The 22,630-nt window shown below is 41.3% G+C and overlaps 1 protein-coding gene across 2 annotated transcripts in view; it reads left to right on the top strand.

Moving 5' to 3' along the window:
• Nucleotides 1-22,630, top strand: part of tubgcp3 (tubulin gamma complex component 3) — a 136,234-nt gene that overhangs the window by 87,377 nt on the left and 26,227 nt on the right. For both annotated transcript variants that reach the window (XM_059970592.1, XM_059970593.1), the window contains exons 12-15: nucleotides 8,921-9,031; nucleotides 11,513-11,621; nucleotides 16,898-17,087; nucleotides 22,444-22,579. In XM_059970592.1, coding sequence (XP_059826575.1) covers nucleotides 8,921-9,031; nucleotides 11,513-11,621; nucleotides 16,898-17,087; nucleotides 22,444-22,579 — 546 coding nt within the window. The remainder of the gene's footprint in view (nucleotides 1-8,920; nucleotides 9,032-11,512; nucleotides 11,622-16,897; nucleotides 17,088-22,443; nucleotides 22,580-22,630) is intronic.

Raw genomic sequence — 22,630 nt, 5'->3', positions numbered from 1 at the left:
AGAGAGGGAAAAAGAAACAGATCATGCAAACAATAAAAGTAAGCAAATAGCATTCGGAATGAAAGTGAACCCACTGACATGAAGCTCGGAGCATGCCACGGCCTCAGTTCAGCGCAGAGCCGAGCAAACCAGCCTGAACCATTCTTCTGGTCCTGGCACCCTGCCTTGTCAATCCGGCTTGGCGTTTAAATAGTCCAAACATTGGGTCATTCCTTGCTGTGGGACATGGGCACATTCACTTGGATATGCTCTGGACCTGGACCCCACCTCCATGGTTCAGCCCCATCTGTTGCTTTGCTGATGATACAACAGCGGTTGGCCTCATCGGCAATGAAGATGAGTCAGCATGCAGAGAGGAGTTAGGGAGGTTTGTCAAATGGAGCGAGAACAGCAACCTGAGTCTCAACATGGAGAAGTCAAAAGAGATGATTGTGGACTTCAGGAAGACTGGAGTCAACTCTTCATTGCATATCAATGGCTCTGTGTTTGTGAGAATGAAGAGCACAATGTCCCTTGGTGTTCACATAATGGACAATCTAACCTGAGCCCACAAAACCTCCTCAGTCATGAAGGCACAGCAGTGTCTACACTTCCTGAGGAGAGTGAGGTGTACAAAGTTTCTTGTCTCCATTCAAACAACTTTTTTCAGGAGTACTATTGACAGTGACCAGTTTGCCTGCATCATTGTGTGGTACAAAAGCTGTAAGGCATCAGACTGCAAGCCCCGACAGAGGACAGTAAAAACAGCCAAAAGAATTGCTGTGGATCCCCTCCGTCCCATTCCCCCCCCCCCCTGTGACATTTACTGGGAGTGTTACATATGAAAAACTCAAACGTTGTTGAGGATCCCTATCAATCCACAATCCCACAATCTCTTTGACCCACTATGCTACCATCAGGAAGGAGGTATAGGAGCATTAGGACTAGGATTGCCAGACTGGGTTACTGTTTCTTCCCCCAGGCACTGTGATTAATGATTACCCTGTCCCACTGAGGTCATGTCACTAGGACAGTGAGCTGTTTACTATTTACCTGTGTTATGCGCTTTACATGTATTTTGAGTTATATGTATTAAGCTTATTTGTGGTAATATTTTGTTTTATGTGCTGTATGTGATATATGTATTGCAGGTACACAGCGATTATAGGAGAAGGAATGTTTTAGAAGGTTAATTGATATTGAATATTCCTATATTTAGGAACCGATAGAACTTAATCTCCTATTTGGTTTAGTTTGACACCGTGAAATTAGAACAAATTCATTGTATATATCTTCACAAATTCTTATCTCAGGATCATTGAAACTTACAGAATGGAAGGAGGCCATTCTTTTAGAAGAGAAACCCTACTGCTTTTCATTGGTATTACTAAAAATTCCAATTTCTTTCACCAGCTCTATTTTAATTAAATTTACATAAATTTCTATATTTAATATCTGTGCTGATTGTTATTTTTTGTGTGTGGGTACATATGCATATAAATACCCTCCAACACTTTGTGTTACTCTAGATTCTTAGCATCTGCTGAATTTCTAGTGTTTAAGATAATTTAACTATCTCATTATTAAATGAATGCCATACCGTTGCTGAAGCAGGATTCTGACGCTGCTGATGATAATATATTATTGCATATTTGATTTCAGCAATCATAAGTTTCCATCTGTAACAAGATGGAGCTGGCTAACCTATCTTACTTTGCCAGAGCACCATGTCAGTGCTAAGCCATCATGTAGGCAGCTGCAGCAACACCTATTGAAGAGCAAAGAAACTGCAGGTTTGAGAAACCTGCATTCAGAAAGAAATTGCTGAATATACCCATCACAACATTCATCTTCTATGGAGAAACATCAATCACAGGTTGATCTTTCTTAAAGCTGCAAAAGGGAGAAACTAGCTGTTTAATGTAGTGTGTGGTGGGGGGAATGGGTGGAAGGTGAAGAGAACAAAGGGGATATTTACTAAAAATCAGGTTTATACAGGTGAAACAAATGTAGTTGATGCTATATTAAGAGAATTAATGAATTGAGTGGATTCCAGTTCATTGGGGCAGTCGCTTATTTGAGACAACTCTTAACAAAACCTAATTGAGAAAATAAGCAGGATTCCCTTTTATTTATTTACCTGCTTAATTTGGATAAGAGACTATCGCTGGACAGTTTCTAACTAGTGTTAGTCGCATACACTCTGTAAGAGTGAACAGTTTTTAAATAGCATCAGTTGCATGTTTCTCTATTCAAAAAGCAGTGATTCTTGTCACTGATAAATAAATAGTAAGACAATTCAGACAGGTTTGCTCACTGCAGTTTCAAGCATTGAGGCTTGGGGATGCCAGAAATGTCTGTGAGTAAAAATAAAAGTTTCACTACTTAAACAAGTTAGGAATTTCAAAGAATCTGAAGATATTAACAAACATCTTGAATATTATAATGAAAATGAAGATTAGGAGCTTCCAGTCATCAAAAGCATTGTATAAAGGCAGTCAATTATCTGCGCTAGCCTTTGCTCATTTTGTTCATCTACAGTCAGTCAAAAGAACACGGCAGTGTATACTGGATAAATTCCTCCGTCAATAACTATTAGGAACTAAGGCGTGAGAGAATAGGACCAATCAAGTGTGACAGTGGAAAAGTGTGTATGGAACGGGAGGAGATAGTGGAGGTACTTAATGAATACTTTGATTCAGTACTCACTACGGAAAAGGATCTTGGCAATTGTAGCGATGACTTCCAGTGGACTGAAAAGCTTGAGCATGTAGATATGAAGAAAGAGGATGTGCTGGAGGGTTTGGAAAGCATCAAGTCACTGGGATCGGACAGGATGTACCCCAGGCTACTGTGGGAGGTGAGGGAGGAGATTACTGAGCCTTTGGCGATGGTCTTCGCATCATCAATGCGGATGGGAGAGGTTCCGGAGGTTTGGAGGGTTGCTGATGTTGTTCCCTTATTCAAGAATGGGTGTAGGGGTAGCCCAGGAAATTATAGGCCAGTGAGTCTTACTTCAGTAGTTGGTAGGTTGATGGAGAAGATCCTGAAAGGCAGGATTTATGAACATTTGGAGAGGTATAATGTGATTAGGAATAGTCAGCATGGCTTTGTCAAGGGCAGGTTGTACCTTATTTGGCTGATTGAATTTTTTGAGGATGTGACTAAACACATTGATGAATGAAGAGCAGTAGATGTGGTGTTTATGGATTTCAGCAAGGCATTTGATAAGGTACCCCGTGCAAGGCTTATTGAGAAAGTAAGGAGGCATGGGATCCAAAGGGGCATTGTTTTGTGGATCCAGAACTGGCTTGCCCACAGAAGGCAAAGAGTGGTTGTAGATGGGTCATATGCTGCATGGAGGTTGGTGACCAGTGGTGTGCCTCAGGGATCTGTTCTGGGACCCCTTCTCTTCGTGATTTTTATAAATGACCTGGATGAGGAAGTGGAGGGGTGGGTTAGTAAATTTGCTGATGACACAAAGGTTGGGGGTGTTGTGGATAGTGTGGAGGGCTGTCAGAGGTTACAATGGGACATCGATAGGATGTAAAACTGGGCTGAGAAGTGGCAGATGGAGTTCAATCCAGATAAGTGTGAGTTGGTTCATTTTGACAGGTCAAATATGATGGCAGTATATAGTATTGATGGTAAGACTCTTGGCATTGTGGGGGATCAGAGGGATCTTGGGGTCTGAGTCCATAGGACACTCAAAGCTGCTATGCAGGTGGACTCTGTGGTTAAGAAGGCATATGGTGTATTGGCCTTCATCAGTCGTGGGATTGAGTTTAAGAGCCAAGATGTTGTAGCTACGTAAGACCTTGGTCAGACCCCACTTGGAGTACTGTGCTCAGTTCTGGTCGCCTCACTACAGGAAAGATGTGGAAACCATAGAAAAGGTGCAGAGGATATTTACAAGCATGTTGCCTGGATTGGGGAGCATGCCTTATGAGAATAGGTTGAGTGAACTCGGCCTTTTCTCCTTGGAGCAATGGAGGATGAGAGGTGACCTGATAGAGGTGTACAAGATAAAGAGAGGCATTGATGGTGTGAATAGTCAGAGGCTTTTCCCCAGGGATGAAATGGCTATCACGAGAGGGCATAGTTCTAAGGTGTTTGGAAGTAGGTGCAGAGGAGATGTCAGGGGCAAGTATTTTACACAGAGAGTGGTGAGTGTGTGGAATGGGCTACCGGCAGTGGTGGTGGAGGCGTAAACGATAGGATCCTTTAAGAGACTCCTGGATGGCTACGTGGAGCTTAGAAAAATAGAGGGCTATGGGTAAGGTCTACGTAGTTCTCTGGTAGGGATATGTTCGGCGCAGCTTTGTGGGCCAAACGGACTATTGTGCTGTAGGTTTTCTATGTTTCTAATACATGTTTAATTATACTGTAGTAGTATTGCCAGTGTTCTAATTTGTTCTGAATTTCATTTAAAAACTTAATTTATTACTCAGTTAAATGGTAGTTTGATTTTTTTATATATCTTATTCATTATTTCCATGAAACTTTGGCTAATTGGGGAAGCCGTTTAATTGGACCAAGATGCATTGTTCACGATGTGCCCCATTGTCCTAGAATCCGCTATATAACTATGAGCTAGTTACAGCTCATCTATCTGGAGGAGTGCAGATAGGAGGAGGTGAATGAGGGTGGTGGTGAGGGGGAACAAAAAGAATGCTAGAATTATGGTGGTTGCTGGAAATCTAAAACGAAACCTACAGCAGATGAGGTAGCATCTGTAGAGGGAGAAAACTACAGTTAATATTACAGGTGGAGACTTTCTTCAGAACTGGCAATTTCTGCCTCAGGCAGGGAAGACTAGTTATGTGAAATTGTTACATTTGGTATGGAACAATGTGGACCAAATGCTAGGAAATCAGATTAGCTTGACTATAGATTAACACATAAGGGCTGAAGGGCACTATTTCTGGGATGTACAACTTTGACTACTAGCTCAGATACCATCAACATTACTTGTGTCATCTCGAAACCTTTGTTTCCATCCTATAAGTATTAAGTGTGTAATACTTGTAGAGTGGAAATGAATTCCACGCATTTCCACTCTTTCCCCATATCAATTTAAGACATGTTTATTCTTTTTCTATTATTGATGAAAGGTCATCAACCTGAAACTTTTACTTTTTTTCCCTCTGTCTGACCTTTTTTTACTTAGAAATTTATAGCACATTACAGGCCCTTCGGCCCACAGTGTTGAGCTCACCATGTGACCTACTCTAGTGACTGCCTAGAATTTCCCTAGCGCATAGCCCTCTATTTTTCTAAGCTCTTAAAAGACCCAATTGTATCCACTTCCACCACCGCCATTGGCAGTGCATTCCACACACCCACCGCTCTCTGTGTGGAAAACCTACCCCTGACATCCCCTCAGCACTTATTTCCAAGCACCTTAAAATATGCTGCCTTGTGTTAGCCATTACAGCCCTGGGAAAAAGCCTCTGACTATCCAATGATCAATGCCCCTCATCATCTGAAACACCACTATCAGGTCTCCATTGCTCCAAGGAGAAAAGGCCAAGTACACTCAATCTCTTCTCATAAGGTACGCCCTCCAATCCAGGCAACATCCTTGTAAATCTCTTCTGCACTCTCTCCATATTATCCACATCCTTCCTTTAGTGAGGTGACCAGAACTGAGCAGTTCTCCAAGTGGAGTCTGACCAGGGTCTTATATAGCTGCAACAATACTTCACAGCTCTTGAAGTCAATCCCACAGTTGATGAATGCCAGCACACCATACGCCTTCTTAACAACACTGTCAACCTGCACGGCAGCTTTGAGTGTCCTATGGACATGGACCTCAAGATCTCTCAGATCCTCCACACTGTCAAGAGTCTTAGCTTTTATATTATATCCTGTCTTCATATTGGACCTACTAGAATGAACCACTTCACACTTATCTGATTTGAAGTTCAGCTGCCACCTTTCAGCCTAGTTCTGTATCCTATCAATGTCCTGCTGTACCTCTGACAACCCTCGAGTCTATCAACAACACCCGCAACCTTTGTGTCATCAGCAAACTTACTAACCCACCCTTCTACTTCTTCATCCAGGTCATATATAAAAAATCACCAAGAGGAGGGGTCCAGAATCGATCCCTTTGGAAGACCACTGGTCACCGACCTCCATGCAGAATATGAACCATCTACAACCACTCTTTGCCTTCTGTGGGCAAGCTAATTCTGGATCCACAACGCAAAGTCTCCTTGGATCCCATGCCTCCTTACTTTCTAAAGGAGCCTTGCATGGGGTACCTTATCAAATGCCTTACTGAAATCCATATACACTACATCCACTGCTCTACCTTCATCAGTGTGTTTTGTTACATCCTCAAAGAATTCAGTCCGGCTCATAAGGCATGATCTGCCCTTGACAAAGCCATGCTGACTAACCTAATCAGATTATGTGTCTCCAAATGCTCATAAATCCTGCCTCTCAGGATCTTCTGCATCAACTTGCCCACCACTGAAGTCAGACTCACTGGTCTATAATTTCTTGGGTTATCTCCACTCCCTTTTTTGAACAAGGGAACAACAATTGCAACCTTCCAATCATCCAATTTCTCCCATCCCTATTGATAATGCAAAGATCATTGCAAGAGGCTCAGCAATCTCCTCCCTTGCTTCTCACAGTAGCCTCAGTATATCTCATCTGGTCAAAAGCTCCAGCACATCCTCTTTCTTAATGTCTATATGTTCAAGCGTTGCAGTCTGCTGTAAGTCATCCCCATAATTGCCAAAGTATTTTTCCCTAGTGAATACTGAAGCAAAGTATTCACTATGTTCCTCCGCTACCTCATCCGTCTCCATGCACACGTTTCCACTGTTGCACCTGATTGGTCCTGTTCTTACAATGCTCTCTTTCTTGCTCTTCACATACTTGTAGAGTGCCCTGGGGTTTTCCTTAATCCTGCTCACCCAGGCCTTCTCATGGCCCCTTTTGGCTCTCTTAATTCCATTCTTGCACTCCTTCTTTTCAGAGATTCAGTAGTCTAAGAAAAGAAATTCTAAGTCTAAAGTAGTCAACCCCTTGTCCTGAAACTGTCCCTAGCTCTGGACATGGGCATCGGGTCAGCTTTCAACCTTTCAGGCTTCACTTGAATGCAGTGCTATTCTCCACGTTCCATACTCCAGAGATTTTTCTCCCATCCCACTCACACCATGCTCATCAGCCAACTGATTCATCCCTGGATATGGTGAACCTTCACTGTACTTTCCTAAGGCAAGAAAGTCCTTCTCAAATAAGAAGACTAAAACTATATGTGGTCTTCGGGATGTGATCTTGGCAAAGTCCCATTTCTCTCTGTCCCTCTGTAATTAGGCAAGCATTCCCATCAGCCTTTTATTAATTCCTGAACCTGCATGCAGACTTTCTGTTATTCCTCTATCGATCTTAACTCCGATAGTTTCAGACATTTATATATTACTGTTTCTATGTGGGTAAATTATGCTTCCTTTCCTCTGCCTTCTGCATGTGTATCCCTTCAATCACTTTTCGGATTCCTCACAGATGGTTCATCCACTTCTTGTACTACAGCCATAAGTAAACAGCCTTGAGAATTACCGGAATACTGTGTCAAAGCAGAACCGAGATGCTGTCCAATGGACTGTGGATTCCTCTTCTAATTACTATTATATTTCTGAAGAGAGCTGTACGTTAGCTCTTACTGACCTTGGAAATTGTTTCAAGGTTGTCTCTCATCTTTGGCTTCCTGTTCCAGCACCATTACGTTATCTTTGATTTGATTGACTTTTGTTCTTGTGTTTTCTGAAAGTCACTAATGTAAAATTGAATGATCCAAAATGATTTGTTTCATTCAAATGTCATTTGACTTGGAGCATTAACATTGAAAGTTAATGCATAATGTATGGGTATTTTCCAGCTCATGGTTATAATGATGATGAGCAAGAAAATAGAGCAACTTCTATTTTGTATAACGCTTCTGTTTGTATAAAGCTTTTAAAGTAGCAGACCATCCCAAAATGCTTTGTGCTTATTATTTGCATTTCTCGTTACCCCATTACAGGAAGGAGGTGAAGGCTTTTATCAGAGGTAAAGGTTTACCAGGATGCTACCTGGATTAGACAGCTAAAATGAAAGGTTGAATAAATTTGGATTGTTTTTTTTCTGGAGCATTGGAAACTGTTGGGAAAGTTTATAAAATTATGAGAGAGATCAATAGGGTAGACAGAAACTCAATCCAACGGTAGGCATGTTAAAAATCTAGAGGGCACATTTAAGGTACGAAGGAGAAAGTTTAAAGGAGATATGTGGTCCAAGTTCTTTTGCACATTGGGGGTGTGGGTTCCTGGAATACTCTATCAGGGGTGATGGCAGAAGCAGGTAGTGGCTTTTAAGAAGCTGTTAGATTGATATCTATTGTAGACCTGTTACCTGCTTGCTTATGCTTCTCATCTGGCTTCTGCCCTGTTTCTTGGCAGTCCTGATGAAGGGTCTCAGCCCAAAATGTTGAATGTTCATTCCTCTCACAAATGCTGCCTGACCTGCTAAGTACACCCAATGTTTTGTGGGTGTTGCTCAAGGTTTCCAACATCTGCAGAATCTCATGTGTCTTCCTTGACAGCTGATTGAGTTTTTCTTAATTGTAATCAATTAAGTGGCTTTAAAAGCTCCTTTTGTTGATGGAAGATAATAATGGCACTTGTTGATGTTCTATATGTATATATGGAATAAGAAGAGGTTATATTCTCAGGGTAAGGTTAACAGAGCAGCTTTTTTCCATAACCAGGTTTTAATTCTGCATCTTGATAAATGACTGACTTCTGGAAGTTAATACAGATTGATAGGATGTAAAGGAAAGGCATGTTGAGCTTAAGAAACAAAAATTAAAATTGCACACCTGTACTTTTATGTGGAAATAATTTCATTGCTGATTTGGGATTTCATTTCTTACTTCTGTTTGAAGTTTTTTGTAGCTTCTGATCCGACTGTGAAGGCTGACAGATTATGGCATGACAAATACACTCTGAGAAAATCAATGATTCCATCCTTCATCACGATGGATAAAGCCAGAAAGGTGATTATTCAGCAATTGTTCTAAAGTTTGATTTTAATCTCTACCTTATATATACAGGTATTTTCTGTTTCTTGGAAAGATTGTCCTGATCAGTGCAGACACCTTTAAATGCTTTTATTTTTCCACAATGGACAATATTGATCACCATCCTAAACTGCCTGCCAGGTGTACAGTATTTAAAGGATTCAACTATACAATTTTAAAGATGAACAAAATATTGAAATGTGACATTTATTTCATTTATTCATCAACCAAATAACAAAATAATGTCCTTTCATCCTGGTTGACATTTAACAGAGTTTGCTTTGCGTATACTGCTTACCAAAATCAGGTCAGCTTAAGTATTGTCCTTTGGAGTAAAGTAGTTCCATGACAGTTTTATAAATCGCATGACTTTTTCACCTTCTGTGCAATGACGTGGCCAATACGTGCTCTCTCCGAGTTGCTTAATATTCAGGGTCAACTTGGGACACTTAGTGCTCCTGTGCACCCTTAGATCATGGAACTATACAGCACAGGAACAGGCCTCTCAGCCTCCCATCTCCAATCGCTAACTAATCCAATCTGCTTGCATGAGGGGGATGTCCATATTCCTTCCTGCTCTGCTTATTCACATGTTTGTCTAAATGCTTCTTAAACTTTGCTACTGCACCTGCTTGGACCCTCTCCACTGGGCAGCAAATGACACCTATTACTGTGTATTTAAAAAATACCTAACTCACATATCTCCTTTAAACTTCTCCCTCATCCCTATCTTAAACCTATGTCCTCTAATATTTAGCATTTCCTCCTGGGGAAAAAAAGACAATGTATACCCCATCTATACTGCTGGTTATTTTATATACTTCTAAGATGTTGGCCCTCAGCCTCCAGAGGAAAAAAAACAATCCAAATTTGTCTAACCTCTCCTGATACCAATCTCCTCCATGCCTCTCAAGCTATCCCGGGATAGATTACATCAAGCCCTGAGGATTTCACCATGCTGTTTTTCAAAGCACCTGACACCGCCCCCTTCTCCTTCATATCAGCATGCTGTAGAATTTCCGCTTATCCCTCCCTGATCTCACCTTAGTCCATATGCTCTTCGCTGAACTGTTGTACAGTGTTCATTTGGGGCCTTGCCATCTTCCTCTGGCTCCACGCACAAGTTCCCTCCCTTGTCTCTGAGAGAACCTATCATTTCCCTAGTTATACGTATCTTACTCTTAATGTACATATAAAATGCTTTCTTTTTCTCCTTGGCCCTCTTAATTTCTTGTTTAGTTTTTCTGGACTGGGAAATCATAAATTTGCAAGCTGTTTAAACAGGGAGGGAGGCAAAGCATAGTAAATTATCGACTGTTTAATCTGACTTCAGTGGCTGGTAAGATTTTAGAGTCAATTGTTAGGAAATTTTGGGGTAGTTGGAAGAATGTGATTAAAATAGAATGAATCAGCACAATTCATTTAGGGGTGATCTTGTCTGGCAAATTTGTTAGAATTCTTTGAGGAGGTAACATACAAGCCAAAGAAAAGTTAGTGGATGTTATTTATTTGGATTTTCAGAGGGTCTTGGATAAGCTGTCATACCTATGAGAGCCCATGGTATTGGAGGCAAGGTACTGGTATGGATAGCAGAAGAGCTGGTTGAAGTCAGTGAGTTGGGTAAAAGAATCATTTTCAGAATGCCATTCAGTGACTTAATACAGTTATGTAAGAGTTTTTGGACAGCATCTTTTCACTTTATACTGGATGACAGAATTGATGGCATTGTTGCTACATTTACAGACAATAACAAGAATGGTGGAGGGACAGTATTGTGGGGGCTGGAGTCTGCAGAAGGACTTGGGAGAGTTGGCAGAGAAATAACTGATGGAATACAGTGTAGGGATATATGGGTTAATAATAATAAGTACTTTATTGATCCCGAGTGGGGAAATTCTTTTGTTACAGTAGCAACATTTAAAAACATACTTAACTAATAATAAAGTACAGAATAATAATCCACACAATAATAATTTACTAGTGTGCATTAATGTGCAATTATTGAGTGGGTTGTGCACCTTGGTAGGAGGAATAAAGGTGTTGACCATTTTAAAAATGGGGAGAGAATTCAGAAATCAGTGGTGCAGTGGGACTTTGGAGTCTTCGGTCAGGGTTCCCTAATGGGTTAACTTGCAGGTTGGGTTGTTAATAAAGAAAGTAAGTACAATGTTGGCATTCATTTCAAACTCATGAGGATATAAAAACAAGCATATGTTGCTGAGGCTTTATTAGGCATTGGTCAGAACCCATTCAGAATATTGTGAGAAACTTTGGGCTCCATATGTAAGGAAAGATGATCTGGCCCTGGAGAAGGTCCAGAGGAAGTTCACAAGAATGGTCACAGGAATGAAAGACTTTAATGTCTGGAGAGCCTTTGACGTCTCCGTACTTGTACTAATACTTGATGGAAATCAAAAGAATATAGAAAGTTTGACTTTTTTTTTCTTTCTGTCTCAGGTGCTTTTGATTGGGAAATCCATAAATTTTTTGCATCAAGTTTGTCATGATCAAACTCCAACAGCAAAGATGATGGCAGTGACAAAATCAGCTGTTTCACCAAAAGATGGTAAGATGCAATTGTTACCTTTTCTAAATTTGGAGATTTAGTATTTTGAGTATTTTAAGATTAAGTATTTTGCCATTTCTTAAGCTGTGTTACCTTCTTTTACCTTGTACTACCTTAATACACTGTTGTAATGAAATGATCTGTACAGATGTACGCAAGATGAGTTTTTCCACTGTACCTCAATCCATCTAAGTTAGTAAATTGGTTTATTATTGTCACATTACTGAGATTCTGTGGGAAAATATATCTTAGAAACATAGAAAACCTACAGCACATACAGGCCTTTCGGCCCTCAAAGTTGTGCCGAACATGTCCCTACCTTAAAAATTACCAGGCTTACCATTAGCCCTCTATTTTTCTAAGCTCCAAGTACCTATCTAAAAGTCTGTTTTAAGACCCTATTGTATCTGCCGTCACCACCATTGCCAGCAGCCCATTCCACGCACTCACCACTCTTGAGTAAAACACTTACCCCTAACATCTCCTCTGTACCTACTCCCCAGCACCTTAAACTGTGTCCTCTTGTGGCAACCATTTCAGCCCTGGGAAAAAGCCTCTGACTATCCACATGGTCAATGCCTCTCATCATCTTATACACCTTTATCAGGTCAACTCTCATCCTCCATCGCTCCAAGGAGAAAAGGCCGAGTTCACTCAACCTGTTTTCAAAAGGCATGCTCCCCAATCCAGGCAACATCCTTGTAAATCTCCTCTGCACCCTTTCTATGTCTTCCACATCCTTCCTGTAGTGAGGTGACCAGAACTAAGCACAGTACTCCAAGTGGGGTTTGATCAAGGGCCTATACAGCTGCAACATTACCTCTCGGCTCCTAAATTCAATTCCACGATTAATGAAGGCCAATACACCATATGCCTTCTTAACCAGAGTCAACCTGCGCAGCTGCTTTAAGCGTCCTATGGACTCGGATCCCAAGATTCCTCTGATACTCCACACTGCCAAGAATCTTACCATTAATACTATATTCTGCCATGCTATTTGACCTACCAAAATCAACCACTTCACACTTAACTGGGTTGAACTCCATCTGCCACTTCTCAGCCCAGTTTTGCATCCTATTAATGTCCCGCTGTTACCTCTGTCAGCCCTCCACATTATCCACAACTCCTCCAACCTTTGTGTCATCAGCAGATTTACTAACGTATCTGTCCACTTACTCATCCAGGTCATTTATAAAAATCACGAAGAGTAAGGGTCCCAGAATAGATCCCTGAGGCACACCACTCATCACCGACCTCCATGCAGAGTATCACCTGTCTACAACCACTCTTTGCCTTCTGTGGACAAACCAGTTCTGGATCCACAAAGCAATGTCCCCTTGGATCCCATGCCTCCTTACTTTCTCAATAATCCTCTAATGGTGTACCTTATCAAGTGCCTTGCTGAAATCCATATACACTACATCTACTGCTCTTCCTTCATCAGCGTGTTAAGTCACATCCTCAAAAAATTCAATCAGGCTCGTAAGGTACGACCTGCCCTTGACAAAGCCATGCTGACTATTCCTAATCATATTTTAACATTCCAAATGTTCATAAATCCTGCCTCTCAGGATCTTCTCCATCAACTTCCCAACCACTGAAGTAAGACTCACTGGTCTATAATTTCCTGGGCTGTCTCTACTCCCTTTCTTGAATAAGGTAACAATATCTGCAACCCGCCAATCCTCTGGAACCTGTCCCATCCCCATCGATGATTCAATGATCAACGCCAGAGGCTCAGCGGTCTCCTCCCTCAGTTACGATAGCCTGGGGTACATCTCATCTGGTCCTGGCGACTATCCAACTTGATGCTTTCCAAAGCTGCAGCACATCCTCTTTCTTAATATCTACATTCTCAAGCTATTCAGTCTGCTACAAGTCATCACTACAATCCCCAAGATCCTTTTCCATTGTGAATACTGAAGAAAAGTATTTATTTAGTACCTCTGCTATTTCCTTTGGTTCCATACACACTTTCCCACTGTCACACTTGATAGGTCTTTCACGTCTTATCCTCTTGCTCTTCACATACTTGTAGAATGCCTTGGGGTTTTCCTTGATCCTGCCCGCCAAGGCCTTTTCATGGCCCTTTGTGGCTGTCCTAATTTATTTTTTAAGCTGCTTCCTGTTAGCCTTATAATCTTGATCTCTAACATTACCTAACTCTCTGAACCTTTTGTAAGCTTTTCTTTTCTTCTTGAGTAGATTTATTACAGCCTTTGTACACCATGGTTACTGTACCCTACCATAACTTTCCTGTCTCATTGGAACGTACCTATGTAGAACTCCACACAAATATCCCCTGAACATTTGCCACGTTTCTTCCATACTTATCCCTGAGAACACCTGTTTCAAATTTAAGCTTCCAGTTTCTGATATAGCCTGATAGCCTCATAATTCCCCTTACTCCAATTAAACTCTTTTCTAACTTCTCTGATCCTATCTCTCTCCAATGCTATTGTAAAGGAGATAGAATTATAATCACTATCTCCAAAATGCTCTCCCACTGAGAGATCTGACGCCTGTCCAGGTTCATTTCCCAATACTAAATCAAGTACAGTCTCTCCTCTTGTAGGCTTATCTACATATTGTGTATTGAAACCTTCCTGAACACACCTAACAAACTCCACCCCATCTAAACCCCTCACTGTAGAGGTTTAGATGGGGTGCCAATCGATATTTGGGAAATTAAGATCTCCCATCACGACAACCCTGTTATTATTACACCTTTCCAGGATCTATTTCCCTATCTGCTCCTCGATATCCCTGTTACTATTGGGAGGCCTATAAAAAAACACCCAGTAAAGTTATTGACCCCTTCCTGTTCCTAATCTCCACCCACAGAGACTCCGTAGATAATCCCTCCTTGACGTCCACCTTTTCTGCAGCCATGACACTATCTCTGATCGACAGTGCCACGCCCCACCTCTTTTGCCTCCCTCCCTGTCCTTTCTGAAACATCTAAAACCCAGCACTTAAAGTAACCATTCCTGTCCCTGAACCATCCAAGTCTCTGTAATGGCCACCACATCATATCTCCAAGTACTGATCCACGCTCTAAGCTCATCCACTTTGTTCACAATACTCCTTGCGTTAAAATATACACATCTCAAACTGTCAGTTTGAGTGCGTTCCTTCTCTATCACCTGCCATTCCTCCCTCACGCATCTTGTGAACTGTTCATACAAATCAATTCATTATAACAATGATCGAGGTAGTACTATGTAAATCGATAAGTGTATAATAAGGTGGTGCAATTGCAGAGAAAGTGCAGTGCAAGTGGACAATAAGGTGCACGGTTGTGAGGTGAAGAGTCTATTTTATTGTACTAAGGAGCCATTCAATATTAAATAGCATGTTGGTCCTGCCACAACTGACAGCTGGTCTGGGAATCAGTTTGGGGCTGGTATTGCACTTGGCATCTCTGATAGCTTTGAGTTTGTATTTAGATTTTCAGTAAAGGTTAGGGTCACCTGATTGGTACACTGCACTCTCTAGGGCTTCAGGTGGGTGGGTGGATCTCTCTGTTCATCCATGATTTCTGGTTTGGGAACAATTGGAATATCCTCTTTGTTTCACCATCCTGAACACACTTGCTGCTAAAGTCCATGACGGTGATGCTCTCACCTAAGCTGGCTACTGAGTCTTTGAACACGGACCAGTCTACCAACTCAAAGCAGTTACGTAAATGCTCCTCCATTTCCCCGAACCAGCACTGTATGACTTTCTGGACTGGTTCCTTGCATTCTGGCTTCTGTTTGTGTACAGACAGTAAACTGTTATGCCAGTTTATTACAGTGAATTTAAAAGTGAAGCCACTTTTTTAAATCTTTTCTTATTTGTCACCCCTCAAAGTGTAAGGAGTTTGTGCATTCTCCCCGCGACCGAGTGGGCTTCCTCTGGCTGCTCCAGTTTCCCCCCACAGTCCAAAGGCTGGTTGGTAGGTTAGTAGGTCTTTGTGAATTGTCCTGTGATTAGGCTAAGATTAAATGGGGATTGCTGGATGGCGCAATTTGAAGGTCTGGAAGGCCTATTCTGTGCTGTATCTCAATTAAAAAAAAAACAATCATATAGATCAGGGATAGAATGAGAGATTGTAATCGCCAGAGTGCTTACATGGAGAGAAATACTTGTGCAGGGTCACTGCTTTTGTGATGGGAAATTTTCTATGTTAAAACATTCTAACATGTTTGCTGATGTGCAAGCTGTCGTACATACAGTGCTGCCAATGAGAAATTAATAAATGACATTAAGATTAAATAGATACTCTATTGTTCCCAACGGAAATTGCAGTGTCACCGTAGCATTACAAGTGCACAGATACACAAATGTACGAATATTAGAAGAAAAGTAAGAAAGAATTTAAAAAAATAAGTTACCTCAAACAGTCTAACAGGAGGAAGTCATCACTTCCCCAGCAATAGGTTGACTCATTATAGAGCCTAATGGCCGAGGCTAAGAATAACCTCATATAGCACTCTTTGGAGCAGTGTAGTTGTCTTAATGTATTACTAAAACTGCTCCTCTGTTCAGCCAAGGTGGCATGCAGAGGGTGAGAAACACTGTCCAGAATTGCCAGGATTTTCCATAAGGTCCTTCGTTCTACCACAGCCTCCAATGTGCCCAGTTTGACTCCTATAACAGATCCTGCCTTTCTAATCAGTTTATTGAACCTGTTGCCATCACCAATGTTGATGCCATTGCCCAAGTACTCAACTGTTTAGAAGATTGTACTGGTGACAACAGACTGGTGGACCATGTGAAGAAGAATACTGCATATTCCAAAGGACATCAGTCTCCTCAGGAAGTAGAGGCAACACTAGTCCTTTTTGTACAACGCCTCTGTGTTGGTGCTTCACTCAAAACTGTCATTCAGGTGCACCCCCAGGTATTTGTAGTCCTCACCACATCCACGTCCTCGCCATCAATAGTAACAGGAAGTAGTGCAGGCTTAGTCTTCCTAAAGTCCATCACCATCTTCTTTGTCTTGCTGATGTTGAGCTGCAGATGATTCAACTGCACCATTTGACGAGTCCACCGCCATGTCTTCATCCTGCTGTTTTCCCTTTATACACCCAAACTACTGCTGAGTCATCAGAGATTACATCAGTTTTGGCTCATTAGTATATAAGTCTAAAATATTCAGTTAGTGTGAGTTAATTTATCTGAGAACCTTCAACTCAGTTATGGATATCTGTTATTAATAGAGTATAATATTGCAGTGTATTAAAACAGATATCAGAAAAAACATTCATATTTTTAAAATTTCATTCTAGCTGCTGAACTGTTCACTGATTTGGAAGGTGGTTTTCAAGAAAAAATTGATGCAGCGTATCATGAAACTAGCAAATACTTGCTCGATGTACTCAACCGGAATTATCATTTGCTGGAGCACATTAAGGCAGCACGACGTTACTTACTCCTGGGTCAGGGAGATTTCGTACGTCACCTCATGGATTTGCTTAAGTGAGTACCACACGAGCGTCTTGAAGATTGTGATTAAGATTAAAAGAGGACATCATGTGCCAACACATCAAGGTTATCTTGTGAGTGACTAGTTGTAGTCATTCTGTCAGCACTTGGACAGTAAGACAGAGAAACAGATTAGGCCATTTGGTTTATTCAATCTTCCTTGCCATTCCATGATGGCTGATTTATTATACCTCTCAACCCCATCCTCCTGCTTTTTCTCTGTAATCTTTGATACCCTGACTAACCAAGAACCTGTCAACCTCCACTTTAAATATACTCAATGACTTGGCCTCCACAACTGCCTTTGGCAGTGAATTCCACAAGTTCACACCCTGAAAAAGAAATTCCTCCTCATCTCTGTTCTAAATGGACATTACTATTCTGAGGCGGTGCCCTTGGGCCCAAGGCTTACCTGCTATAGGAAACATCATCTCCACTTCTACTCTAGGCCTTTTGAATATTTCATAGGTTTCAATGGGATCCCCTCTCATTTTTCTGAACTCCATCAAGGACAGGCCCAGAGACATCAAACGCTCCTCGTATATTAAACCAATCATTCCCATGAGCCTCGTCTGGAACCTTTCCAATGCCCGTACATCTTTTCTGAGGTAAGGCACCTAAAACAGCTCACAATGTTCTCAAATGCGGTCTGACCAGTGCCTTATAAAGCCTAAGCATTACACTCTCTTGTATTCTAGTTCTCTCAGAATGAATGCTAACATTGCATTTGCCTTCCTAACCAACTCCCAAATCATTTTACACTTATGCTTTTTGAAATTTCTCTGTTTGCTCCTTCTACTGAAGTGCATGGCCATAACTTCCCTACACTATATTCCATCTGCCACTTCTGCAGACTCCCTGCTTCCTCAATACTACTTGCCCTTCCACCTATCTTCTTATTGTCCGCAAACTTGGCCACAAGTACGTAATCCATCATTGACGTATAAAGTCAAAAGAAGTGGTCTGAACACCGATCCATATGGAACACCATTAGTCACTGGCAGCCAACCAGAAAAGGCTCTCTTTTCCCCACTCTTTGCCTCCTGTCAGTCAGCAATCTTCTGTCCATGCTAGTATCTTTGCTGTAATACCATGGGCTCTTGTTAAGCAGCCTCATGTGCAGCATCTTATCAAAGGCCTCCTGAAAATCTAAGTAAATAACATCCGCTGACTCCCCTTTGTCAATCCTGCCTGCCATTTCCTCAAAGAATTCCAACAGATACATCAGGTAAGAATTTCTCTCAGCAGATATACTAAAGCAGGTGACAGACAAGCTCTTGATAAATCCATGGTGTGGATGACTTGGAGGCAAAGAAGCAGCTGTTGGATCAACTAGGGATGAAAGCAGCTTACACTTTGTGTACCATTCAGGAAGCTGAGAGAGCTATTGAGTGGTTCTCATGGATTTTTGCGTGGTTTATGGGATATTGGAGAGAGGAGATAATGGTTCCTGTGCTGTGATGATGGGTGGAGTACATTTCTGGTTAGGTGGGACACTTTTGGTAGGATGCACTGCTTGAACACCCCAGAGTTGTGGGAGGGAGCCACTACTGACCCTTGAGTAGAATTCTTGTCTTTACCCACATACTGAGCCATCATGCTTTGTTGGACCCATAACTCCACCACTCTCCAACAAACCAAATTGTGTTCAACAAGATGCCACACACACAGTAATTATACACAAAGCAGCTTGTGGTTTATGGAAATATGATATAAGCATAGTTAAAAGATTATCTCAGAGTTGTGAGTCATACAGAAGCAGGCCCTTTGGCCCACATTGTTTTTACTGTGACAAGTCTGGTCTGATACCTTTCTTGATTTCTATCACAGTGAAACAAAAGGTGTTTGATGTAGAACAATTAATATAGCTGCTTTTTTCTTATTTTTAGTTGATGCATATCTGAGCATGTCATGCTGCCTTCAATTTTTAAATTGTATCCCTCAAGTGGCCTCCTGCTGCCGACAATAATGTGTTCACAAAGCGGTCCTTTCAATTTCAAAACTGATAGTCCACCACTTTTAGGTAACACTTGAACAGTTCTTTTTAAAGACTGGTTCCCATGTGTATTAACGCCTACTGTTCACGTAATTCCTGAAAAATGTCAAATACTTTATAATCCCTAATACCCAACTGGCTATCACGTGCCTGTTTATACTAATCCCATTTATAGTACTTGGCCTGTAGCCTTCTAGCATGAAACAGTAAGCAGAGAATCTATATCCAGGATACTGTGTACAGCTTTGGTCCTTTTATTTAGAGATACTGTACATTAACATTGGAGGCCGTTCATGAGAATTCCTTTGGATACAGAGGATATATTCAATGAAGAAGGGTTTAATAGGTTACGTCTGCACTCTTATAAATTAAGAAAGAGAGGTGACCTTATTGAAACATTTGGGACTTTACAGGATGCATACTGGGCGGATGCTTCCCCTCATAGAAGAGCCTAGGACAGGGGTGGGCAAACTTTTTGACTTGAGGGCCACAAAGGGTTCTAAAATTTGACAGGGGGGCCGGACCAGGAGCAGATGGACGGAGTGTTTTGGTAATACACCTCATAAGAGAAAATAGAAAACATGTGCTTTAATTTCAATTGAAAATGAACAAATGCATTACAACAAAATATCTGTCTTTGAAGTCCCATGGTATTTAGCTATTTATTGAAATGACTTTTAAAACACTGAAAATTAAATGAATAAAATACGGCTTTTTTTAATAGTAACAGTTATTATTTTAAAGCACTGAAAATTCTGTTATCCTTCAAGATATTATCATCATCACTCTCCTCCTGACTGTCTTTATTTCAAAAACGGTAGGAGATGCAAGTCTACTTGTCCTGCTCCTTCTTATTCAATTGTCCCCTGTGCCAAAACTCAACAATGACCCGCACAATGACAGAACAGTGAGAGCGCGCCAGTATGCCGAGCGCGTTATTTGATCTGGAGCGCATTTTTTATTTTGAGAACGTACGTGCACCTGCACACTACTCATGTCCATCACTTAACAGAAATGACATGTAACATGTAAGGCTTATTGAAAAAAATATTTTCAAATGCATTTTTTACATAACACAACGAAGAAACTTATTTTTAATTTCAGTGGGAACAGTGTTGTTGGTCTCCCTTTTTAGCCAGCGCATCAAAATCTGGATTTAGTTTTGTTGTGGCGATTCTCAGGATGGATCTGAGGTGTTGGTCAGTTAACTTGGATCTGTGGCTGGCTTTGTTGATGTTCATGACGCTGAACGCCTGTTCACACAAATAGGTCGAGCCGAACAAAGAGTAAAGCGCAAACGTGGAGTAATACGCTGCACCTCAACAAAGGTCAATGCGTAGCGGTGTGCTACATGCAGCGCTAAAATTACGACATGGAGTCGGTAACTGCAGTTGAAGAAAAAAACTTTATTCGAAATCCCCAGCCTCACTTTTAAGCCTCCCTCAACCTGCCCCCCTGCGCAGAGGCTCCAAAGCTCTGAGCTTGCAAATCCCCGCAGGCTATCTCCCTTAGCTGGAACGCTGGCTAATTGTGAGCCGGTTCGAATGTGCCAGGAAATGGGTCGCCACAAATGTATATAGAGTGTATATTGGGAAAACGCCAGAATTGCGGGGAAAAAACGTTAACAAGGTTTATTAATATAATTTCATCAAGTTCTGCGGGCCAGATTAAAAAGCTTAACGGGCCGCATATGGCCCGCAGGCCGTAGTTTGCCCATGCCTGGCCTAGGACCTGATCCCTTATTCTAAGAGACACAGGAGACTGCAGATGCTGGAATCTGGAGCAAAAATCCAAGCTACTGGAGTAACTCAGCAGGTCAGCCGGAGTCTCCTGAAGAAAATGAAAAGAGGATATTTCAGATTAAGACTCTTCATACGGACTGAAAGATAGAGAGCTGGTAATCAGATTCCCTTCCCCATTACCACACCAACCAGTCTGCCCTGGGCCTTCTCCATGCCAGGAAGAGGATAAAAGCAAACTAGTGGAAAAGCAACTCGTGTGTCGGTTTTTTTTGCACAGAGTTGTAGGTGCCTGGAATGCACTGCCAGAAGGGATTAGTTTAGTTGTGCATTTAATTAGTTTGGCACAACATAACTGGTGGAAGAACCAGTTCCTGTGCTGTGTGCTTTGTTCTTTGTTCTATGGACAGATGGGATTACAGTCTCTTATTTTGCTTCTATATCCCCTGGTTTGTGACTCCCACTAGTGAAACATCCCAACACTTACTCTGGCAGGATCTTTTATGTTTTAAAGAAGGTCACCTCTCATTTTTCCAAAGGAAATGCAGACTAAAACAGTCTGGCTTCTAGTGGCAGGGTAACCACTTCATCCCAGGAATTAGCCTGGTGAATCTCCTTTGGACTGCCTCTAATGGTACTATATCCTTTTACTTAGATAATGGGACCAAAACTATATGCAGTTTCCAGGTGAGGCCCCATCAATACGTTATTGTACTATAACAAACCCTTCCTATTCTTAAACTCCAATCTATTTGCAGTAAAGGCTCACGTGCCATTTGCCTGTCTAACTACTTGTTGGATTCGGTAACTTGTTGTGATCATGCACTAGAACACTTGGGTTATTCTGAACTTTACCTAGATGATAATCTGTCTTTAGATTCCTTTTACTGAAGTACATAACTTCACACTTCCTCACATTAAACTTCAATTGCTAGGTTGTCATCCAATCACTCAATCTATTTGTATCTCTTTCTAGAATCACAATGTCCTCAAAACATACCCTTCCATCTACTTCCTTACCATTGGCAAACATAGAACACTTGTATTTCATTCCTTCCTCCAGTCATTCATGTAAATCATAAAGAGTCAAGGGCCATGGACTGATCTTGAGATCAGTTATATCCCTCTGGACTGAAGAGGACCAAGTTATAAAATGTGATTTAAGTGATCTGGAGTTCAAAACTTAGCTTGAGCTGCAGAGTCATCAGAATTGCAAACAAATTGATTTAGTGTGAGACCAGGAAAATGTTGGAAAGAATATTTGGCAATGGAGCAGAATCTGTTACAGGTACTTCTATGCTACATATATATAACTGGTCTTATCCCAGATTTCATTATCTGATCTGAGTTGTGTGTACAGCAGTCTGATTTGGGTTGTGAGTAAGGCAATATCTGTTATATCTTGAGTTGAACATAAATATATTGCAAGCTGTCATGAGTCATGAATGATTGCACGTGATCTAATCTCATTTGCACCTATGTAATGTGTATGTAGTTACTGAGTAGATGCTTTCCCTAACTTAACAAATGACAAGGCTGAGTGCAAGTTTTTGAATAAAAATTTTCATGTCATGTCATGAACAAAAATTTAACTCCTATACCTGTTATGTGATAGGCCTGAGTTGGCGAGATCAGCCTCAACACTGTATCAACACAATCTGACCGGAATCCTTGAAACTGCTGTTCGAGCCACAAATGCACAGTTTGATAATCCTGAGATCCTCAAACGCCTGGATGTTAGACTCTTGGAGGTAATTAATATTGCAAATTTACAGAAAGGTTTGCTGCACATCCCTGCCAGT

The sequence above is a fragment of the Hypanus sabinus genome, chromosome 5, assembly GCF_030144855.1.
Source record: "Hypanus sabinus isolate sHypSab1 chromosome 5, sHypSab1.hap1, whole genome shotgun sequence".
Lineage (NCBI taxonomy): Eukaryota > Metazoa > Chordata > Chondrichthyes > Myliobatiformes > Dasyatidae > Hypanus > Hypanus sabinus.
This window is presented reverse-complemented; position numbering and strand designations above follow the sequence as displayed.